Genomic DNA, 22,404 nt, shown 5'->3' with positions numbered 1-22,404 from the left:
GTCCAGGTTCCTTCAAGTGTTTTTTTCATCTTTTTTATTTTTGAGACAGGGTCTTACTCTGTCACCCAGGCTGGAGTGCAGTGGTGCAATAGCTCATTGCAGCTTTGACCTCCCAGGATCAAGCAATCTTCCCACCTCAGCCTTCTCAGTAGCTGGGACTACAGGCTCATGCCACCATGCCTGGCTAATTTTTCTCTTTTTTTGTAGAGGCAGGGTCTCCCTATGTTGTTTAGGCTGGTCTCAAGTGACCTTCTTGTCTCAGCCTCCCAAAGTGTTGGGATTATAGGTGTGAGCCACTGTGCCTGGCCCTTCATATGGTTCTTTAGCTCTTGGTCCTCATCCACCCTTTAGCTTCACCCCACACCACGTGCCACCCACCTGGCTCTGTCTCTCATCTACACGCTGTGCTCTAGCCCACAGAGGATCACTGCTGAACACTCACCGTGATTCCTGATCACAGTGAACACTTTCTTACTGCAGCCTCTCCTTGCTGTCTCCCTGCCTATGACGTGCAAGCACCTCCCATTGGTTATCCACAACAGGTCTCATATTGGAAGACATCCCTGATACCCTGTCCTTTCCTGCAACCCTGGGGAAGACGAAGGTTCTCTCTGCTCTGTGCCCAAGAGCTTCTGACACAGGCCTTCAGGGTAGAAAGACCATGATGCAACCCGTGGCCCAACCACACTGGATGCTTTAAAGGATCTCAGACACCCAGCTTGCTGTCTGATCCATAGTAGACTGGTTAAGTGAACAGAATACTGGTTTAAAGGCATCCTAATGAGTCCATTCAACTAATTTGCTTACATTTTATTATATAAGATAAGAGGATTCAAATACCAAAATGAAAAACTTGGGCTGGCCAGGTGCGGTGGCGCAAGCCTATAATCTCAGCACTTTGGGAGGCCGAGGCGGGTGGATCACGTGAGGTTAGGAGTTTGAGACCAGCCTGGCCAACATGGTGAAACCCGGTCTTTAAAAAAAAAAAAAAAGAAAGAAAAAGAAAAAGAAAAACTCGGGCTAACCTTGTCGATGTTTTTCAAAGCATGTTCCACAAATGAGTCCCACAAGATGGCAACCAGTGTGTACATAAAACCCGAGGTTAAACAGAGTTATTCAATGCAGGGTTTCTTAGAGCCTTTAAAATGTTAATATATCTTATAGAAAGACAAGGACTCCGGCAGTTCAGACTCAACATTTCCCAAGCCTATCTGACCACAGAACTTAAAACTTTTTTTTTTAGAAATCATATCCTATCCACTTTGGAACATGCTGTTCATCTACTTCTTATCCCCTCTTGCCTGTTTTTCCATTAAAATGGGCTGATTTAGCTAAGAGGTACAGAGTAAAGACCCTGTCTCAAATAAATATTTCCAAGCATTTATGTAGACTATTTGTTTTAAAATTTTATTTACTCATTCTTTCACTTAACCAAGGGTTATTAAATATCTAGTATATATAAAGTACTATAGGGGTAAAAAGGCAAGACATTCTCTACCTTCAAGAAGTTTAAATAAAAAAACTCCAGTTCTGATTTTGATACTCTCTGTTTATAAGCTCTGGTTGCCCTAGGGGAGCTGGAGTTCTTACTTGTCTGTCTCAGGTGAGTAGGTCTCCACGGAGCTGAGGGAAGAGTTGCCATCGTAGCCCCCACAGACGTAGATCTGCCCGTCCAGCACGACTGTCCCCATGGCACTGAAACAGACAGAGCTGTCATCCCAGATGAGCTGCAGCCTTCCCGGAGCAGCCTCTCTTGCCCACTGAGAAACAAACCTATCAATTGCCTCTTTCTGCAACCCAAATCTCAGGCCTGTGACTAAGTAAAGGCATAAAACTGAGGTGACAGAAGCTGCCCCATGGTCCCTCTTGTACCCCACCCTTCTTCCTCAGGCTGCCTCCCCTCCCTGCTCTTCTTGACCTCATTCTGTCTAAAATGCTCACCTTCCACTTCATCATGTGAAGGTTGCATTTACCTTGAAGGCCCAACTCAACTTCCTCCCTCCTCTTCGGAATCTATCTGTCACTTTTCTCTCTCTCTCTCTCCGTGTGTGTGTGTGTGTGTGTGTGTGTGTGTGTAATTTTTAATCAGAGCCTTGCTCTGTCACTCAGGCTAGAGTGCAGTGGTGCCATCATAGCTCACTGTGCCTTGAACTCCTATGCTCAAGTGATCTTCCTGACCCACCTCAGCCTCCCAAGTAGCTGGGATTACAGGTGTGCACCACCACACCCAGCTAAGTTTAGCATTTTTAGTAGAGATGGGGTTTCACCACGTTGGCTAGGCTGGTCTCAAACTCCTGACCTCAGGTGATCTGCCCTCCTCAGCCTCCCAAAGTGCTGGGATTACAAGCGTTGAGTCACTGCACCTGGCTTACTTCTACCTTTAAAAGTGTACACAGTAATCAAACTGATCCACAGAATGTCCCTTGCAGGGACACGATAACAGACCCCCTGAACCAGCCCAAAAGAGGAGAGAAACTTGCCTTAGACAAGTACTGTGGGAAGATCACAAATTTACTAGATGTGATTACTATCCTTCTGGATACAGACACAAAACAAACATAAACATTACATAACAAAACAAAACAGGTGTCCAACAACATGAGAATTAAGAGGTACCACAAAACTGCATGAAATTAACTATCTACTAGGTGGTAAAGGTAGGTATGAAGAGGGGAGAAAATGCTGATCAGCGTGGACTGGAACAGTCCAGTGTAAGAAAGCTCCATGGGATGGCACAGAAACACTGGCAGAGATGGGAAGGAAAGATGGCAGGATGTCACTAACTGGCAGGACAGACAGTTGTGTGGGACATCAGGAGGGAAGTGACTAGGAACGTTTTTAAGGTAGCCTATAATTTAAAAGGGATGTAATGGAACCAGGCCCACACTAATAACAGGGTAGTAACCACAGTAAAGGAAAGAAATACCCAGAGGACTTTCCTCCAAGACAGCACTCTGAACCCAGTGACATCAAAGCAAGGAAGTGGCCCAGAGCAGACACACAAGGAAGGATAGCTGATTGTAGTAAAAGCAAAAAAGCTATTCATGGTCGGGGACATGGAGCAATGAGTTACTCAATCATAGGAAGCTGCAAAGTATCCAAGGAGCGAAAGTGGGGATGGTGGGAGGAAAGGACTCTCAATATGTTCTTGGGAGGGGCAGATCTTAAGTATTACATTTTTTCTTCCCAAAGGAACCTACTCCGATTCTTTGTGAATTGCTCTCACGAGTATAAAGGCAGATCCCTTCCAGCTCACATCCACATGCGAATACTGCCAGATGTGGAATGTGGGTATGGCGGCCAGTACTTTTCTGTGGCAAAGGACTTCCACGCTACCTCTTCTTCCTCATCACACATGTGCTTGCTTGACTGTCCCTCCCTTCCACTGCCCTCCACCTCAGTCACATGATCTTATAAGTAGAGACCCTGAAGCATGGCCAGTGAAGGGGTCTGTGAGGCAAATACTGAGATCACGGAATTAAATGCAAGAAAGGCCCTTAAAGAGCAATTGGTCCAGTGGTTTTCAAACTGCCCCTTAAAAAAAAAAATTCATGTAATTTCCCCCTCTAACATTAGGTATATGTCAAGGAAGCTCAGTGTATAAAAGTGATCAATGCAGAGCTGTCCTGGGTGTTGGGCAAGGGAGCCCTGGGCTGCTTTCCTCTCCCCTCCTTGGGCAGTGCCAGCCTTTCCACTGCCCACGCATGTGATGACTCCAATATGTGTCTGACATAATGAAACATGCCACCTGTCACCTCAGCATTAAGAAGGCTAAACATAGGCACTGGGATGTCCTCTAATCCCACTTCTTATTCAGGCAATATAAGCAGAAAAGTGCTGGAGGAGGCAGGTAGCTAGAATGTGCTGAGTGACATGAAACTTGGCCCATCTTACAAATACCTATGTGCTCCTGTCTGGGAGAATGTGTGTGACCTAAAGAAGAGAACACTGCTTTGGTTCATATTCTCCCAGAGGAGTGGAAGCACATGTGTGAGGGGAGTCCTAGGGAAGGAAGGTATCCAGAAAAACACCTTGGATTTCCTTTTATCACTAATAAAGGTAAATCCTCCTTATTCTTCAAGTTTCAACTTTAATTCCACCTCTTCCCTGAAATCTTCCAGACGTTCCAGTCCAGTTTCTCTCCCTCCTTGAATCTTCCAAAATACACATTTTCAGTCCTTATCTGGCACTTAAAATAACAACACAACTTTCACATGTCCACGTCTGGTCTCCCCAAGTTCCTCAAAGGACAAGGTGGGTATTTTACTTTTAAGCAGATGGGGGCTTGCTCCCAGGAGGTACCGGCAGTGGCTGGCCTGGCTGCAGGAAACTCCCAGGCCAAAGCTTGTGTTTTACTTTACTGTGTGCCCCTGCTCGTCTAGCACGGTGCTCCCCAGGTGCTCAGTGTGTATGTTCGGGCTGCACGTGGCTTCCAGAATACCTTCTCTTGCTATTCATGCTCCCCACTCTGGTCCATGTGTCTGTCTCCGGGTTGTAGGCCTCCACAGTGCTCAGCCGTAGCTGGCCGTCATATCCTCCAATGGCATACAGAAGCCCGTTCACCACAGCCACGCCAACGCGGCTGCGGGCTGTTGTCATAGGACGGCACTTCTCCCAGCGATTGGCGATGGGATCGAACACTTCCACCACATTCAGGGAATCACCTGCATAAAAATTTGCTACTCAAATTAAAACAAATGAGACCACTTGTTTAGATCACAGCTATTGGGCATTGATTATATGGAACATTTGACTCGATTCTATTAGCTCTTCCCACAGAATTACTCAAGGCACAAGGGCCCACTAAGAAATTTCAGCCATGATCACCTCAAATCTAATTCTTTTTTTTTTTTTGAGACAAGAGTCTTGCTCTGTCGCCAGGCACCAGGCTAGAGTGTAGTGGCGTGATCTTGGCTCACTGCAACCTCCGCCTCCTGGTTTCAAGCAATTCTCCTGCCTCAGCCTCCCGAATAGCTGGGACTACAGGCATGCGCCACCATGCCCAGCTAATTTTTGTATTTTTAGTAGAGACGGGGTTTCAACATGTTGGCCAGGATGGTCTTGATCTCTTGACCTCGTGATCTGCCCGCCTTGGCCTCCCAAAGTGCTGGGATTACAGGCGTGAGCCACCGCGCCCGGCCTCAAACCTAATTCTTTAAGGAAAATTAGAATCGGGCAGGAGGTATTGATTTTTTAGAGAGGGTAGTTTTCAGTTACAATTAGGTACTCCACCTGCTTAAAGCCAAAGGTATAGACAAATCGACAGAATATTTTCTCCAGGCAGGGGGCATGCCAGAAGGCCAGGCATGCGCTCCAGTGCTTTCATTTGCTAGTGAGTGACCCAAGGCAAGGGGCTTTGTGTCCCTACCCTCTGCTTCACAGGTGAAATGGAGATAATCCTTATGGATTAAATGATACAACAGGTAAAGCACCTAGTATGGTTCTAGAATATACTTAGTGCTTAACAGTTACAGTAGCAAGGAATGCTCATTCCAACCCTCACTTTTTCATCAGGTTTTTGTGATGATCAAACAAAATAACCCCCTCTTCCTATGGTATGCTGCTAGGGGGGACTTAGCCTCATACAGCATTTGCATGCTACTCCAGCATGCACTGAGTTGAGGACTTACCTGTTCCAGGCCTTATGGTTAACAAGCAGCAGCTAGTACCCAATTCTCATTAACTTTCAATTAAAAACAAAACTGGGCTGGGCACAGTGGCTCACACCTGTAATCCCAGCACTTTGGGAGGCCAAGGCAGGCAGATCACTTGAGGTCAGGAATTCAAGACCAGCCTGGCCAACATGGTGAAACCCCATCTCTATTAAAAATACAAAAATCAGCTGGGCATGGTAGCAAGTGCCTGTGGTCCCAGCTACTCAGGAGACTAAGGTGGGAGAATCACCTGAATCCAGGAGGTAGAGATTGCAGTGAGCTGAGATCCCACCACTGCACTCCAGCCTCGGTGACAGGAGTGAGACTCCATCTCAAAAAAAGTAAAAACAATAAAAAATAAAAACAAAACTGCCCGGGAGTGCCCACCAACTCCCCCCAGGTGGGGAGGCCATGCAGCTTTCTGTAAACCTCACTACATGATTCAAACACTGCCAATAACACATGGACTGTAAAGTATATGTGTTTCACAGTGGGTGGGGCTGAAGAGTTAAAAAGTACTATTGATAGTGGTAAACTCTGTGTATTTGGAAAATCTTTCTCTTGGGGACATTCTCACAGTCTAACCCCAGAGATCCATATGACCAAATGTGAATAGCCTGGTATGGAATTGGGTCTCTGACCATATCCTATCCAGGGCTGATAGGATGCTATACCATAGCCAATGTAATATTAGGGTGAAAGTGCTGGCTCAGGAACCAGAACACCCAAGTTCTAGTCCTTGCTCTGCCAAAAGCAACTTGCATGAACATAGTGAAAGTTCTGTGGGCCTCAATTTCCTAACTTGTCAGGTGAGCAGGCTAGGGATCAAAGATTTCTAGAAGGTCTTCTGAGCACTGATATTCTGATTCAATGGCATGAATATATGACATGTTCTAACTGTAGAGTAATTGTATAAAATCAAGAGGGGCAAGGGTGGTGACAGCACAAAACAGAGAAACCAGAAGGGTCAGGCTAATTTGTGTGGTGCTTCCTCACCCATGGAGTCCAAGAAGGGGTTTTCTAAAGGGGAGCTGCAAGATACCTGCTGAGTTGAGGCCTCCTACAGCATAGATAAGCCCAGCGATGGATGTGCAGCAGCGCGGCCGGGTCCTGAAAGCTGGCAGGTGCGGCCGGCGCTCTGGCATGAGGTGGTAGTCCTTTGCTTCATCTACCAGGTCCCTGGAATAACATGCAAGATGCTCAACAGGAGGTATACCCCCTGACTTAGTCCTCATTTGCATCTCTGAGCCTGGCTCCCCACTATCAACTGCAGGGGAAACGTGAGAGGAGAAGCCTCTGGAAGGTTTGGTCTCAAAGAAACCAGGTGAGTTCTGGGAAAATCATACACGGCTGTTGAGATATACTCAAAATTGAAGGGGCAAGACAAGCACAGACCACCTCAACTAGTGTAGTCAGATACAGACTAGGCATGAGAAAAACAGAGTGATGGCCAAAATGGCTGGGCTTGGGAGTTCCAACAAGCAGCATGCACCCTGTTGCCACTCAGACCTAGCCCTTCCTTTCCATCCCTATGACTGCACTGTGGCTTGCAACCTGCAATTAATCACTACTCACCTGCATGGTGGCAGTTCCTAACACATTTCCCTGCCTCCAGCCTGCTCCTCCATTCCACTTCCACACTATAGTGCAAGCTAAGAACCGTCAATAGCCACCCATTGCCAACAGAATAAAGTCCTAACTCCTCAACAGCACCCTTGAGACTGTTGGTCACAGGGCCCCAGCTACCTCCAGCCACAACTCCAACCCATCCTGACACACACCTTCACACCACCTGCCACAGAAAGGCACTGACTTCCTACTGAATCACCTGATCCCAACCAGGAGTTGGAAAATGAAGGAGAGCTGAATATGCATAAAATTTTTATCAGCAAAGAAAAAAAAATATTTCAGTGTTGTGAATTTGACAAGCAATCTGGAGAAGAATGGACATTTTTCTCTGCTGTTCCACTTTTACAGCAATTGTCCTATAGGGCTGCCATCTTCTGAACTGTGGGTAGCTCTGCTGTGCCATGTTGTCATTGATTTACTCTGGGTAAAAGTTTCATGTGTCAGTAAACACGTTCACCCCTTGCCCATCACTGTAGATGTAAAGCCTACACCTGCCAGAGTCCCCAAACCCAGGGTACTGACTAATATTTACTGAAAAGGGTAAGGAACCCCAGGAAGTGCCAGTTGTACCACTGAGTGAGCTGCTGGTGTGGATGGGGTCAGGGCAGGCAGTAAAGATGCTTACACATTCATAAATAGCTCAGTGGACAAAGATGCTGGAAAATCCTCAGATAACTCAGCAGGGGAAAGCCCTTTCTGCTCTGATGCTCCCACACGGCACGTCTCTCTGCCCAAGGCGTAAGATTTGGGTTCTTAACACTTCCTCTTCCAGCTCCTAGACAGAGGGCAATCTGCGTGCCATGAATTAGACTGACCACTCTAAATCCTCTCCCTCCAGAACTGGAACAGGTGGCCAGCTCCTCCTCCCTGCTTAGACCTTCGGCACTGTTAGGTGCAGGTCCACCCTCACTCACCTGCATTTGTGGCAGCAACGCACCAGGTCATCCTGCTGTACTCGGTCTGAAAGGAACTGGGGCCGGCAGAGGGGCAGGCGGATATTGGACAGTAGCTCAGGCAGGTAGGGACCCCTCTGCTCCCGGTCGTATCTGACCCAGGCCAATGCAGCTTCAAAGACCTGTCATGACAGAGTGGATGCTCTGGCAGCAAATCCTCCCACCCAGGGGCCATACCCCGGGCCTCCAATCTCAATGCCCCCACTTTCTATACTGAAGCATTCCCTTGGGCCCATCAATTTTTCCTCCTACTTGTCTCTGAAATCCTGATTTCTCTCTACTTCCTAGGCTACTAGAACAGCTTCCTAACTTTCATTATGATTATGATTTCCTAGTGAAAAACCATCAATGGCATCTTATTCCTTTCTGTCAAAACAAAATGCCTGATTCCCTTCCCGCTGTCCCTGCATCCCTACTCCCTCTAAACTCCCTCCATCACCCTCTCTGTACTTCAGCAAGGGTGGGCTGGTTCTCCTGTTCACACTGTCCCCCCTCACGTAAAATGCCCTCTCATCTCCTCCTCTTCATCTAAACCCACACCCCTATCTTTTAGGCCTGGCTCTAGATCCATGTTTTCCAAGGAGCCTTTCCCAATGGCTCCAGCCACAAGGATATCTCCCTCTAAAGCTGTATAGCCCTCACAAAATGTATCACTCAAAGAAATGTGAGCTGCTGCCCCCGTCATATTAATTAGTGTAAGAGCTAGGGACAGGACACCTAGTTCTTGTAATGAGGACTTTTCCTCTAAATCACAGGGTCTATGCTGCCAAGCCCAGGGTCTACTTTTCTACCAGGCTCCTATCAAGCCCTCTTCACCTCCCTAGCATCCCCCTTTCCTAGAGGAAAGAGGAAAATGAATCGTATCTTTTAATCCCTCCTCGAATTTCTTTTTTCTTTTTTTCTTTTTTCTCTTTTTTTTTGTGGAGATAGGGTCTCACCCCACTGACCAGGCTGGAGTGCAGTGGTGCAATTTCAGCCCACTACAACCTCTGCCTCCTGGCTCAAGTGATCCTCCCGCCTCAGCACCCCCAAGTAGCTGGGATTACAGGCCAGGACTTCAAGCTGGACCACCGCCAGCTAACTTTTGTGCTTTTAGTAGAAATGGGGTGTCATCATGTTGCCCAGGCTGGTCTCAAACTCCTGAGCTCAAGGAATCTGCCCATCTTGGCCTCCCAAAATGCTGGGATTACAGACATGAGCCACTGCTCCCAGCCTCCTTACATTTCTAACACTCCTCCCTCATCCTCACTCTCAGGTGAGAAAACAGAAACAATTCAGAAGAGAATGTCAGTAAGAATCTACCTGTCCCCCGCTCTTGGGTGTGTGCCCCAGCTCTCCCTCCTGCTATTGTGGATGTGGATAGCTTGTGCTCCTATCAAAGATGCACACCCTTATGCTCCAGACTATTCTCACTTATTCCAGAACATCATTCCAACAACTGTTCTCCCATTTCTCCAACATTCCCTCTCTTCTGGAAAATTCCCATGAGCAGTCAAATATGCTGTAATTTCTCTCACCTTAAAAAAAAAAGTGGCCAGGCTGGGCATGGTGGCTCATGCCTGTAATCCCAGAACTTTGGGAGGCCGAGGTGGGCAGATCATCTGAGACTGAGAGTTCAAGACCAGTCCAGCCAACATAGTGAAACCCAGTCTCTATGAAAAATGCAAAAATTAGCCGGGCGTGATGGTAGGCACCTGTAATCCAGCTACTTGGGAAGGTGAGGCAGGAGGATCACTTGAACCTGGGAGGCGGAGGCTGCAGTGAGCCGAGACCATGCCACTACACTCCAGCCTGGGTGACAGTGAGACTCTGTCTCTCTTACACACACACACACACACACACACACGCACACACACACGGCCTGCCATGATGGCTTATGCCTGTAATCCCCAGCACTTTGGGAGGCTGAGGTAAGTGGATGGCTTGAGGCCAGAAGTTCAAGACCAGCCTGGCTAACATGGTGAAACCCTGTCTCTACTAAAAATACAAAAATTTGCCGGGCGTGGTAGCAGGCGCTTGTTATCCCAGCTACTTGGGAGGCTGAGGGAGGAGAATCACTTGAACTCAGGAGGCAAAGAGGTTGCAGTGAGCTGAGATTGTGCCACTGCACTCCAGCCAGCCTGGGTGTCGGAGCCAGACTGTCTCAAAAACAAACAAACAAACAAACAAACAACCCCTCTTGATTTTACAGACCCCTCCCACAAGTGCCCCAATGTTCTGCTCTTCCTTAGAATAAGACTCTTTCAAAAAGTTATCTATATACTTGGCCGGGCACAGTGGCTCACACCTGTAATCCCAGCACTTTGGGAGGCCAAGGTGGGCAGGTCATTTGAGGTCAGGAATTTGAGACCAGCCTGGCCAACGTGGTGAAACACTGTCTCTACTAAAAGTACCAAAATTAGCCTGGCGTGGTGGTGCATGCCTGTAATCTCAGCTACTTGGGAGGTTGAGGCAGGAGAATAGCTTGAATCTGGGAGACGGAGATTGCAGTGAGCCGAGATCTTGCCATTGAACTCCAGCTTGAGTGATGGAGTGAGACTCGGTCTTAAAAAAACAACAAAAAATTATCTATACTTGCTATTTCTGGATCACAGCAGCATTACTTCTAATAGTAAATATTGGAAATAACCCAAACACGCAAGAATAAGGTGAGTAGGGTTGATAAAAATCAACAGAATACTATTTAGAACCTTAAAATGTATAAACGCCAGGTGTGGTGGCTCACGCCTATAATCCCAGCACTTTGGGAGGTCGAGGTGGGACGATCTCTTGAGGACAGTAGTTCAAGACCAGCCTGGGCAACATTTGTCTCTACAAAAAATACAAAAATTAGCTGGATGTGGTGGTGCATGCCTGTAGTCACAGCTACCTGGGAGGCTAAGGTGGGAGGATGAGGCTGCAGTGAGCTATGTATGAACTTGCTACTGCACTCCAGCCTAGGTGACAGAACAAGATCCTGTCTCAAAAAAATAAATAAAACACATAGAAGGTTTTCATGAAAAATGCACAATACAGTAAAACAAGCCCCATAATATAATAGTCACCTACATGTCATCTTAGTTTTGTAAAAAAGTAAAACAATGATTATAAAGAGCAGCATCTCACGTCACCTGCACAAACTGCTACTGTGCTCACGTACCTGCTCCTCAGATTTGACATTCAGCTCATCCCGAGACACCAGCTCAAGCACGTCTTCCAAGGGCAGGGCCAGGAACTCTTCCGACATGGACACCTCCACAAAGTGCTGGTGGATGAAGCTGTTGGCAGCGTCGTACAGCACAGCACACATCATTGTCTCAGCAAACTGGCGCACACCCAGGCAGTTTTTTGGGTGAAGTCTTTTGGCGTAAGAAAATTTTAAAAAATTATAACAAGAAAGGATGTTATCTTTGATCATTCTCAGGCTGGTTCTGGGTACAGCCACAGGAAGAAAACAAACTCTTATCCTTAGCTTTATTGGAAACTCTCTGTGTGACACAAGCTGTACTTCTCTGGGACTCAACTTCTAGAGGCATAAAATTAAGATTATCCTCAAAGGTCCCTGTGTCTTGGGCCTGGTGCTCTGTGAGTAGGTGGAATGAGCTCTCTGGGTAGTTCTGTGAAGTAACTGTCAGAAGGCGAGAAGAACAGGAGCACACACACTGAAAACCTGCTTGCCACAATCCACCACTGACATTCCTGGTTGAGTGTCTAGGGCACTATCCCAACTTTGGTGACAAGGAAGGCACTGAAGTCACAGAATTGGAGTCTAAAAAAAGTGGAGAGATGGCTTCTCTAATATGGGGAGGCTTATACTTTTTTCTTTCTTTCTTTCTTTTTTTTTTTTGAGACAGAGTTTTCCTGGTTTCCCAGGCTGGAGTGCAATGGCGCTATCTCAGCTCAACACAACCTCCGCTTCCCAGGTTCAAGTGATTCTCCTGCCTCAGCCTCCCAAGTAGCTGGGATTACAGGCATGTGCCACCATTCCCAGCTAATTTTGTATTTTTAGTAGAGACGAGGTTTCTCCATGTTGGTCAGGCTGGTCTTGAACTCCCAACCTCAGGTGATCCACCAGCCTCAGCCTCCCAAAACGTTGGGACTACAGGTGTGAGCCACTGTGCCTGGCACTTTTCTTTTTTTCAAATTGTTTAATTTTTTGAGACAGGGTCTCTTTGTCCCCCAGGCTGGAGTGCAGTGGCATGAACATGGCTCACATCAGCCTTGACCTCCTGGGCTCAAGTGATCCTCCCACCTCAGCCCCCCAAGTAGGTGGGACTACAGGTGCCACCATGCCTGGCTAATTTTTGTATTTTCTGTGGTAGAGACAGGGATTCACCATGTTGCCCAGGCTGGTCTTGAACTCCTGAGCTCCAGTGATCCACCTGCCTCAGCCTCTCAAAGTGCTGGAATTTTTTTCCTGTTTTAGATAGAAAGAGACTCCATGGGCCTCACTGTGCAGACATCCAAAACAGCAGGAGCAGCTATCATTTATTTACCATAAGTGAGTCAAATATTTTGCTAGGCCTTTTATACACATTCTCCAGAATTTTCTGAACAACCTGCAAAGTAGTAATGCGCTCATAGATGGAAAACAGGCTCAGGGAAATAAAAAATGGTGCTCACAGTCATTTGACAAGCAAGTGGAGGTGCTGAGATTGAAATCAGGCCTCTTGTGTACATTTCCACGGTACCCTGACAGACTTGCACTCATCAAGGGTACAGAAACTCAGGATAAATCCTGGCCCTGATGCTCATGGTGCAACTTGGGTGGATTATGTTCTTCCAAGTGTCAGTAATTTTCACACCTGAAAAAAGATGACAACAGCTACCTACCTCTTAGGACTGAGTCAAGATTCATGGTACCTGGTATTAAGTTAGTGGCTGTTTTAGTTCTTATCATGGTTGTTTTGTTTTTTGAGACAAGGTCTTGTTCTATCACCTAGGCTGGAGTATAGTGGTGCAATCATGGCTCATGATAGCCTTGACCTCTTGAGCTCAAGTGATTGTCCTACCTCAACCTCCCAAGTAGCTGGGACCACACCTGGCTAATTTAAAAAAAGTTTTTTTTGGTAGAGACGGCGTCTCCCTATGTTGCCCAGACTGGTCTCGATCTCCTAGGCTCGAGCAACTCTCCTGCTGTGGCCTCCCAAAGTGCTGGGAGAAAGGTGTGAGCCACTGTGTCCAGCTTGTTTTTCTTACTACTGTTGCATCTAAGAATATTCCAAATGAGCCCAGTGTGATTCTAAAATCTTGATGACAGCAGCAGACTCTGGGGTTTCTTATTTTGGCTTTGTGACTAATTCTCTGTAGAGATGATATTGATCAGATTAAAAATTGGCCAGGCTTGCTTTTCTTCATTAGAATGCTTTGTCTTTTCCCCTATGTTGATTTAAGGTTTTAGGCACAAAGTTATATTTATTTAACAATATTCACTATTGTCCCCTAGCAGCTGACCCATCAAGGACTGAATGGGCAAGGTACCTTGGAGCCTGGCTTTATGACTTGTCAAAATTCTACATAGTTATTTCATTCCAGCCTGAGCTTGCTCTGTCCATTGCTTTGGAAACTGATGTGAATTTAGAAGGACAAGGAAACATAAGCAGAGAGTAACACAAAAGCAAAGCTCATGGCCACTGAGGAATACAATGCTGAAAGTCAGAATGTCAGCTCAGTCATCTGTCAAATGCCTTTCTCCTAAAGTACCTATGATGATTCAAGGAGATTTGTTAAAGAACTTTACAAACATAAGGCTGATATAAAGATAAACCTTCCCTGGGCCTCTACAGCGCATGCTTCACTATTTCCTACCACTTGACGTCAACCCGAGAAGAGGATTCAGAATGCCATGGAGCAGAAGCTAAATGAAGCCTAAGGATGGGGGAGTAAATGATCAACGTAGCCACTGGCATTCATTTTCAAATTTTCCTTCTCAGGTTAGGATTTTCATACCTTATTTTGGGGTATCTTTGATTGGCTTGGCATAATACTGAGCACAAAACACATTTTTTTTGAACAGAGTCTCCCTGTGTTGCCCAGGCCAGAATGCAGTGGCATGATCTCAGCTTACTGCAACCTCTGCCTCCTGGGTTTAAGCAATTTTCCTGTCTCAGCCTCCCGAGTAGCTGGGATTACAGGCATGTGCCACAATGCCCAGCTAATTTTTGTATTTTTAGTAGAGACAGGGTTTCACCATGTTGGCTAGGCTGGTCTTGAACTCCTGAGCTTAGGTGATCTGCCTGCCTCAGCCTCCCAAAGTGCTAAGATTACAAGTGTGAGCCACCACACCCGGTCAAAACATACCTTCTCAACTTTCACATCCAAGAGGGTGGGATGTGGGGAGCCTGGTTTGTGAGGCAATTACTAGGGGAAATGGAAGGAGAGCTGCCACACAGGGAAGGGGCCCATTCAGGAGGAGGAGGGAAATAGGAGGGAAAATAAACCTACAGGGGAGATGGAGACCCACATCTTTCATTAGCCATATCACCACCTTCTTCCTTGCTAACACAGACTGACTTTGGAAGCAAGAAGGCAGCATAAGACATAATGCTTTATCAGAGGCAGGAAGCAGTGACTTGAATTAAACAGGTTACTGATACGGTTCATTGATGCATTTGATGTCCTGATCTACCTCTGAGAGAATTTCAGAAAATACACAGCTCTAAGGCTGGACACGGTGGTTCATGTCTGCAATCCCAGCACATTGGGAGGCTGGGGCAGTTGGATTACTAGAGGTCAAGAGTTTGAGACTAGCCTGGCCAACATGGTGAAACCTCATCTCTACTAGAAATACAAAAATTAGCCGGGCATGGTGGCTGGCACCTGTGATCCTAGCTACTCCGAGCGCTGAGGCAGGAGAATGCTTGAGCCGGGAGGTGGAGGTTGCAGTGATCTGACATCGCACCACTGCACTCCAGCCTGGGTGACAGAGAGAGACTCCATTTCAAAAAAAAAAAAAAAAAAAGAGGCCGGGCACAGTGGCTGATGCCTATCATCCCAGCACTTTGGGAGGCCGAGGAGGGTGGATTACCAGGTCAGGAGATCAAGACCATCCTGGCGAACATGGTGAAACCACATCTCTACTAAAATACAAAAAATTAGCTGTGCATGGTGGTGTGTGCCTGTATTCCCAGCTACTCAGGAGGCTGAGGCAGGAGAATTTCTGGAAGCAAGCCGAGAGATGGAGGTTGCAGTGAGCCGAGATTACACCACTGTACTCCAGCCTGGCAACAGAGTGAGACTCTGTCTCAAAAAAAAAAAAAAGAAAAGAAAAAAGAAAGAAAACACACAGCTCCAGTGCTTGCCTAGAAGCAATGAGGCCCACACATTTGAAGGCTAGAAATGGGGGCCCAAGAAAAAGTCAACCCTAGCCTCAGGAAAAAAAAGTAGCAAGCTGAAGATGTAATAGGCTGAGCAGCCTCAGGAACTATGGCTTTAAGAACTCTGATGGCATTGTAGCTTCTCTGTGCTGTCACATGTCTTTTCCACTGCTGCTCAGAATGGTTTTCCTCAAGTCACTGGCAATCAAATCTTGAAAATGATGTACCCTCAAGGGCACATAGGAAGTGGGGAACTGGCAGACACCACCACGTTCTGTAGCCAGGCTCAGGGAGAATCACTCCAAGGAACAGAGGCAATAATAGAAACTACCGGAGAGAAAACAGAAAGCAGGTCATGGCTCTGGAGTCTGTGACAGGAAATAGGAATGAGGTACATGGTTAGGTCTCAGAAGGGGTCCTGAAGGGCTAAATGAAAAAATGTCAAGGATAGACTCAAAACATCAGGTTTATGTGTAAGTACTTATTCCTAAAATGTTATTGGTACTTGAAAAAAATTGCACTGGTCTAAAAATGACTTTTCTTTTTAGTTTTTAGAGACAAGGTCTTGCTCAGTCACCCAACCTGGAGTAAGGTGATTATAACTCACTGCAGCCTTGAGAAGTGATTCTCCCCTCTTAGCCTCCCCAGTAGCTGGGACTATAAGTGTGAGCCGCTGCACTCGGCTAAATTTTTTTTTTTTTTTTTTTGTAGAGACAGGGTCTTGCTCTGTCATACAGGCTAGTCTTGAACTCCTAACCTCAAGTAATCTTCCTGCCTTGGCCTCCCAAAATGCTGAGATTACAGCATGAACCACCTCATCTGGCCTAAAAACCACTTTTCTAAGCAACTTTTAGATGACGGTACTTTACAACAGATCCTGGATCCAGTGTTGACAGTGACAACCTCAAAAGCCCCTAGGTGGAGCTGTTATCCCTTGGTGAAGATTCAAGGATTGCCAACTTAATCCTTTCCAGGATTAATCCTACTTAGCCATACAAAGCCATTTCAACAGTGGTGAAGCCCAAGACCTCCAAGTCTGGGGCTCTGTATTACAGAAAAAAAAAAAAAAGAAATAAGAAAGTCATTTTCCAAGTTCTGTGGGAATAAAGAGGTGAACTAACTCCAATCTGTGACTTAAGAAGCTCACAAATGGCCAGTCGGGAGGATACTGTGAGCCTAGGAGTTCGAGACTTGCCCGGGCAATATAGTGAGACCCTGTTCTCCACAAAAAGGAAAAAAAAAGAAAGGACCAAAAAAAAAAAAAAAAAACCAGCTCACAGATGAGCAGGAAAAACAGTGTGTACCCCTCACATCTCCATACACACTCTCTGGCCTGCCCCAGAAGGCATCCCAGGGCAGGGACAAGCTTGGTTCTGCAGCTTTACTCTTATTACAAGGTCTTTATAAAACTACAAACAGTACCATCTACCTCAAATGAAACCCTTTACCCTGTGCACAGCAGATGAGCCCCGCTAAACCTTCAGCATCATTACCATGGTTATTTGACTAGTTACACACACAGCAGTACTCAGTGTGATGACCACAAGCACCGTGTGGGCAGGATACAGATGACAGAGGGGTAGGGTCCCCAAGCTGCTAAGTGAACTGGATCAGCGGAGTAAGAATGGTGGAGGGGAGGTCAGCTTCACGGCAGGAATGAGATTCAGGAGGGCAGATCTGAGTCAGGAGAAATGCTGACAGGCCAGCTACCTAGTGATTGGAGTAGGTTCAGGTGAAGGCTGGGTGTGCGACAGCACCATAGACACAGGGGTACTGTTTGGGTTCCTCCTGCCTGTGTGTGGCCCAGCACTCTCTCTCATCCCTAGGCCTCTGGTGGTTAAAAGGTGTTTATCTTACGACTAAAAGCTCTGTCTCTTGAAGGGAAGGAAGAGCCTTCTTATCTGCTCAGTCAGGTGGTCATGGGAGACAGACTCACAAGGCCCACTACCAAGCACTAGAAATAGGTGGGAGTATAATCTATGGTGTCGACCATAAAAGTGCATAAAATGATAGTTCCCAGTGGACTAAGGGAGATAGTGAATTCTAGGAAGTGAAATTTGGGTAGGCTCTCAAAGAACTGAAGTACGAAAAGGAAGGTCAAGAAATTCAAAGAAGGCTGGGAGCAGTGGCCCACACCTGGAATCCCAGCACTATGGGAGGCCATGGTGAGCAGACTGCTTGAGCCCAGAAGTTTGAGACCAGCCTGGGCAATATGGCAAAACCCCATCTCTACACACACACACACACAAAAATACAAAAATTAGCCAGGTGTGATGGCACGTGCTTATAGTTCCAGCTACTTGGGAGGCTGAGGTGGGAGGATTGCTGGAACATGGGAGGTGGAGGTTGCAGTGAGGCGAGATCACACCACTGCACTACAGTCTAGGTGACAGAGCAAGATCCAGCAAGATACGGTCTCAAAGAAAAAAAAAAAAAAAGAAATTCAAAAAGTAAATAAAGTATCTAAACAAAGACGGAGATGATGATCTTTGTTTAGCCAGGCATGGTGGCAGGTGCCTGTAATCCACAGTTGGGGAGCACTGCACAAATCAGTTTGGTGAGAAATCAGCTCAGTTAGTGGCTGGTCAGATTGGAGAGGGAGGAAGAGAAGACGTACATGTCGAGCCAAGGGAAAGAAAGCTGGACTATGCAAATCACGTTCTGAGAAAGTTCATCTCAAAGAAGTGGGCACTGCTACATACTGATTTCAAGAAACGTAAGCTCTGCAGAGTAATCTTTCCAGCTCAACTCCCTTCATAAACCTATATATGGCCCCAAGAACTCAGCAAACTGGTGGAACATTCCAAAAATGAAATAATCATATTCTTTGCCAGGCCCATCACATCGCCTCACCGTTCTCGGAGGAATGTGCAGCAGGCGTCTTTGATGCTCTGCAGCTGCAGGAAGCTCGCCCCCATCAGCAATGACTGAACATTCTGCTGGTCAATGGCAAGGTTGCCGTTGTAGGCAAAGTTGATTAGAGCCTCCAGGGCACTAAAGGAAAGAGGGAAAGCCGTGAGATGCTCTTTAGAGATGAGTCTTGGTCCACGGAAGACTTCGGTCCTAACTGAACTGACATTATTTAGCCCATGCTCTTTGAGAATCTATCTGATGGAGTAACTACTTCACCACAGCCCAAAACTCATCTACAAAGTTGTCTTCATTGCCCTATAGAAAATTCTAAAAAAGAGAACACAATCACTCCACAATTACACTATTGAAAAAGTCAAGAGCGGCCGTTCTTCTATATTCATTTTCAGTCCCTGATCGCCTACGTGCATGAATTATATCCATATAATCATAAAATACTTATCCATCCCTTTCCCATGTTGCTACACTGTCTTCATGTTTATTGTTTTTAGTGGCTGCTATATAATATTTCAACATGCAAATATGCTATCATTTATTTCCTTTATTGGTAAGCATAATAGCCATGACCATCTTGCTGTTAGAATGTTTTTGAGTTATTTCTTTGGGGTAAATTTCTAGAATGAGATTTCTAACATTTATTCTGCTTTCAATTCATGTTGAAAATGAAATCCAAATTGCATCTATAGGGCTGTATGTGCTCTGGTCCCTCTCCATCTGTCTATCCTCATCACTTCCACTTTCTCCCTTCCTCACTGGACTCCCAACATTCTGAACGTATTCTCACTCGGGGCCTTTGCAATGACTGCTTCGTTTGGAGGGCTCTTCCCCGAGATGGCTCACTCCCTCATTTCAATTAAGATGTCTCAGCTCAAATGCCACCCCATGACAGGGGCCTTCCCTGATCACCCCAAAATAGCACAGACCCCACTATCCTTCACTAGTCTTTACTCTGCTTCACTTTTATCACTTTCACTCTTAGCCATACCATGCATGTATTTGGAGACTACCAAATCACTACTAGAAAGCTGGCAGAGGCCGGGCATTGTGGCTTACACCTGTAATCCCAGCAACTTTGGGAGGCTGAGGCAGGCAGATCACCTGAGGTCAGGAGTTTGAGATCAGCCTGGCCAACACAGTGAAACCCCATCTCTACTAAAAATACAAAAATTAGCCTGGCACGGTGGCACACACCTGTAGTCCCAGCTGCTTCAGAGGTTGAGGCAGTAGAATTGCCTGAACCCAGGAGGTGGAGGTTGCAGTGAACAGAGATCATGCCATTGCACTTCAGCCTGGGTGACAGAGCGAGACTCAGTATCAAAAAAAAAAAAAAAAGGTGGTGGGTGCCTGTAATCCCAGCTATTCATGGAAGACTGAGGCGGGAGAATCATTTGAACCTCGGAGGTGGAGGTTGCAGTGAGCCCACTGTACTACTGCACTCCAGCTTGGGCACCAGAGTGAGACTCCGGCTCAAAAAAAAAGGAAAGTTGGCAGAATGAGGAGAAGTGTTGTTGTTTCCTCACTGCTATAACTCAGACAGATGATAGAGCTGTGCTCATCATGGACGTTCAGGCAATTTCTGTTAAATGAAGCACCTAGACTATTCATGGGATGAGCATGCTCCTTCAGACACACACCTCAGGGAAGAGGAGTGCACAACGGCCCTTGGACAGTTACTTCTGTGTCTTTCCTCATAAATAACTGGCCTAAGATTTCTTTCTTTCTTTTTTAAGAGTCAAGGTCTCACTGTGTTGCCCAGGCTGGAGCGTAGTGGTGTGATCACAGCTCACTGCAGCCTTGACCTCCTGGGCTCACCTCCCACCTCAGCTTTCTAAGTAGCTGAGACTACAGGTGTGCACCACCACACCTGCTAATGAAAAAAAAAAATTTTATATATACAGATGTGGTCTATGTTGTCCAGGCTGGTCTTGAACTCCTGGCCTCAAGCAATCTTCCCACCTTGACCTCCCAAATTCTTGGGATTTCAGGTGTGAGACACCTCGCCCAGCCTGACCTGAGATTTCTACCTTGCCAGGGGTATATAAATCCTCTTCCGGTATTGGGGCAGATCACCTTCGGTCATCCAGAGGGTAACACACAGTCTCCTAGCTCTTTTCTCCCTAGTTGTCACCACTGTCAGATTAAGAGGATGGGAAATAACTGACTACCAGCTAATGGGATAACCTTGGGCTTGATCCCCTTGAGCTTCAATTTTCTGAACCATGAAATAACCAAAACAGCTACCATCTTCTAGATCTGTGTTGTCCAATATAGTAGCCATTAGCCACATGTGACTATTTAAAATTAAACTGATGAAAATTAAGCAAAATTTAAAATTCAATTCTTCAGTCCCACTAGTCATATCTCAAGTGCTTAATAGCCATCTGTGGCTAGTGGCTACCATTTTGGGCAGTACAAATAGAAAGAACATTCCCATCACTGCAGAAAGCTTCAGTGGACAACACAGTTCTAGACTGATGAGAAGGGACGTGAATGAAGACACTTCTTTGAAGAACTATTTTGTCAGCTAAAATGACTAGCCAGAAAAGTGCAGAGAATATACCACCACCCTTAAACCCAGCCCCAGTTAAAAAAAAAAACAAAACCATGGAATCTAGATCCTATTAAATGTATTTCTCTTATAGTAGGGTAAAAACAGCATTAAAACGCCCTTCATTTTTTTTTTTTTTTTTTTGAGACGGAGTCTTGTTCTTGTCCCCCAGATTAGAGTGCAATGGCATGATCATGGCTCACTGCAACCTCCACCTCCTGGGTTCAAGTGATTCTCCTGCCTCAGCCTCTCAAGTAGCTGGAAGTACAGGCGCCTGCTACCACGCTCGGCTAATTTTTGTATTTTTAGTAGAGACAGGGTTTCGTCATATTGGACACTCCTGACCTCGTGATCTGCCTGCCTTCGCCTCCCAAAGTGCTGGGATTACAGGTGTGAGCTACCGAAGCCAGCCAAAACTCCCTTCATTTTAACCCCATCTCAGGGCACTGGCTGAGGTTATTAATCACTTACTATTTGTGTGGAGCTAGGCTATTAGACACTGTCCTGCTGCAGGTCCTCAGTGGAAGCATGCACAGGCTGAAACTGCACCTGGAAAGCAGCCTATGAAACCTAACGGTGGGATTCAGTACCTTGGGTCCATTCCTTGCATTACAATCTCATCCTGCTTGCACTCCATCATGTCATTTGTAAACATAGCATGGAAATATGGGATCGAGGCTGCTAAGACGATCCGGTGAGCACTGAATTTGTGGTCCCCAATCTGTGGGCAAAGTAAAACACAAAGATACTGAGAAATGCAAATATAAAAACCAAACCTGCCCCCCTCCACAGCATACCCCACTGCCCATTGCAATGACGCTGAAGGCACCCCAGGACATGGAGGCCAAGGCTAAGCATAGAGACCCTGAAGTATTTTAAATTCAATATACTCAGTTACAGTAGAAGAATGTAAACAATACATTTTAATGAAGTATTAAAATAGTTTAAAAATTTAAGACTGAATGTTTCATGTAATAGTTTTTAGTTATATGGTAATCTCCAATGCACCCCTTTCAGCTACTCCACCAACCTGAATAACTGATTCCTCTAACACTTTATCCCAACCCCAGTTTTATGGGAAGGCAGATGGACTAGACAAACTGTCAAGATCGCTGGTGCTCCTAACAGTATGTTCCTCAACAAGAGTAAATATGTAGTGACAGGAGGGTGTGAGGAGATATACTGGTGTTGTGGACTGGCTGCTCTGCATGGCCTGCAGGGACAGAGGCCAGCTCTTCCTCCAATGAGTATCAAATCCTCACTGACGGGCCCTTAGTCTGAGGAATTCTATAAAGTGTTTCCAACTATCTGCCAAAGGCTCTTCCCTTCAATAAGCCATTTATAGCTCCAAGCTATATAAACATTTCCACTTAAGAACTTTCTATTCTCCAGGAAGAGCAAAACAGTCCTTTTCCCCTTTTTATCAGGTTCTACATTAGTGGAAAGCCAGAGAA

General features: G+C 46.1%; 1 protein-coding gene across 6 annotated transcripts in view; it reads right to left on the bottom strand.

The window, feature by feature from the left end:
* Positions 1-22,404, bottom strand: part of KLHL18 (kelch like family member 18) — a 65,650-nt gene that overhangs the window by 7,223 nt on the left and 36,023 nt on the right. For 2 of the 6 annotated variants that reach the window (XR_010338975.1, XM_064367002.1), the window contains exons 2-8: positions 21,541-21,671; positions 18,385-18,525; positions 11,376-11,574; positions 8,198-8,358; positions 6,697-6,833; positions 4,442-4,679; positions 1,591-1,710 (exon numbers count right to left, since the gene is read on the bottom strand). Coding sequence is in view for 5 of the 6 variants with exons in the window: in XM_064367002.1 (XP_064223072.1) it covers positions 1,591-1,710; positions 4,442-4,679; positions 6,697-6,833; positions 8,198-8,358; positions 11,376-11,574; positions 18,385-18,525; positions 21,541-21,671 (1,127 nt within the window). In the remaining variant the exon portion in view is untranslated. The remainder of the gene's footprint in view (positions 1-1,590; positions 1,711-4,441; positions 4,680-6,696; positions 6,834-8,197; positions 8,359-11,375; positions 11,575-18,384; positions 18,526-21,540; positions 21,672-22,404) is intronic. The other 4 variants (XM_064367003.1, XM_064367004.1, XM_064367005.1 and 1 more) reach the window with 4 other exon arrangements.

Source organism: Aotus nancymaae, unplaced genomic scaffold, assembly GCF_030222135.1.
Source record: "Aotus nancymaae isolate 86718 unplaced genomic scaffold, 86718_ANA_hifiasm-v0.15.2.pri h1tg000067l, whole genome shotgun sequence".
Taxonomy (NCBI): domain Eukaryota; kingdom Metazoa; phylum Chordata; class Mammalia; order Primates; family Aotidae; genus Aotus; species Aotus nancymaae.
The sequence above is the reverse complement of the archived record's forward strand: the minus strand, read 5'-3'. Positions and strand labels throughout refer to the sequence as shown.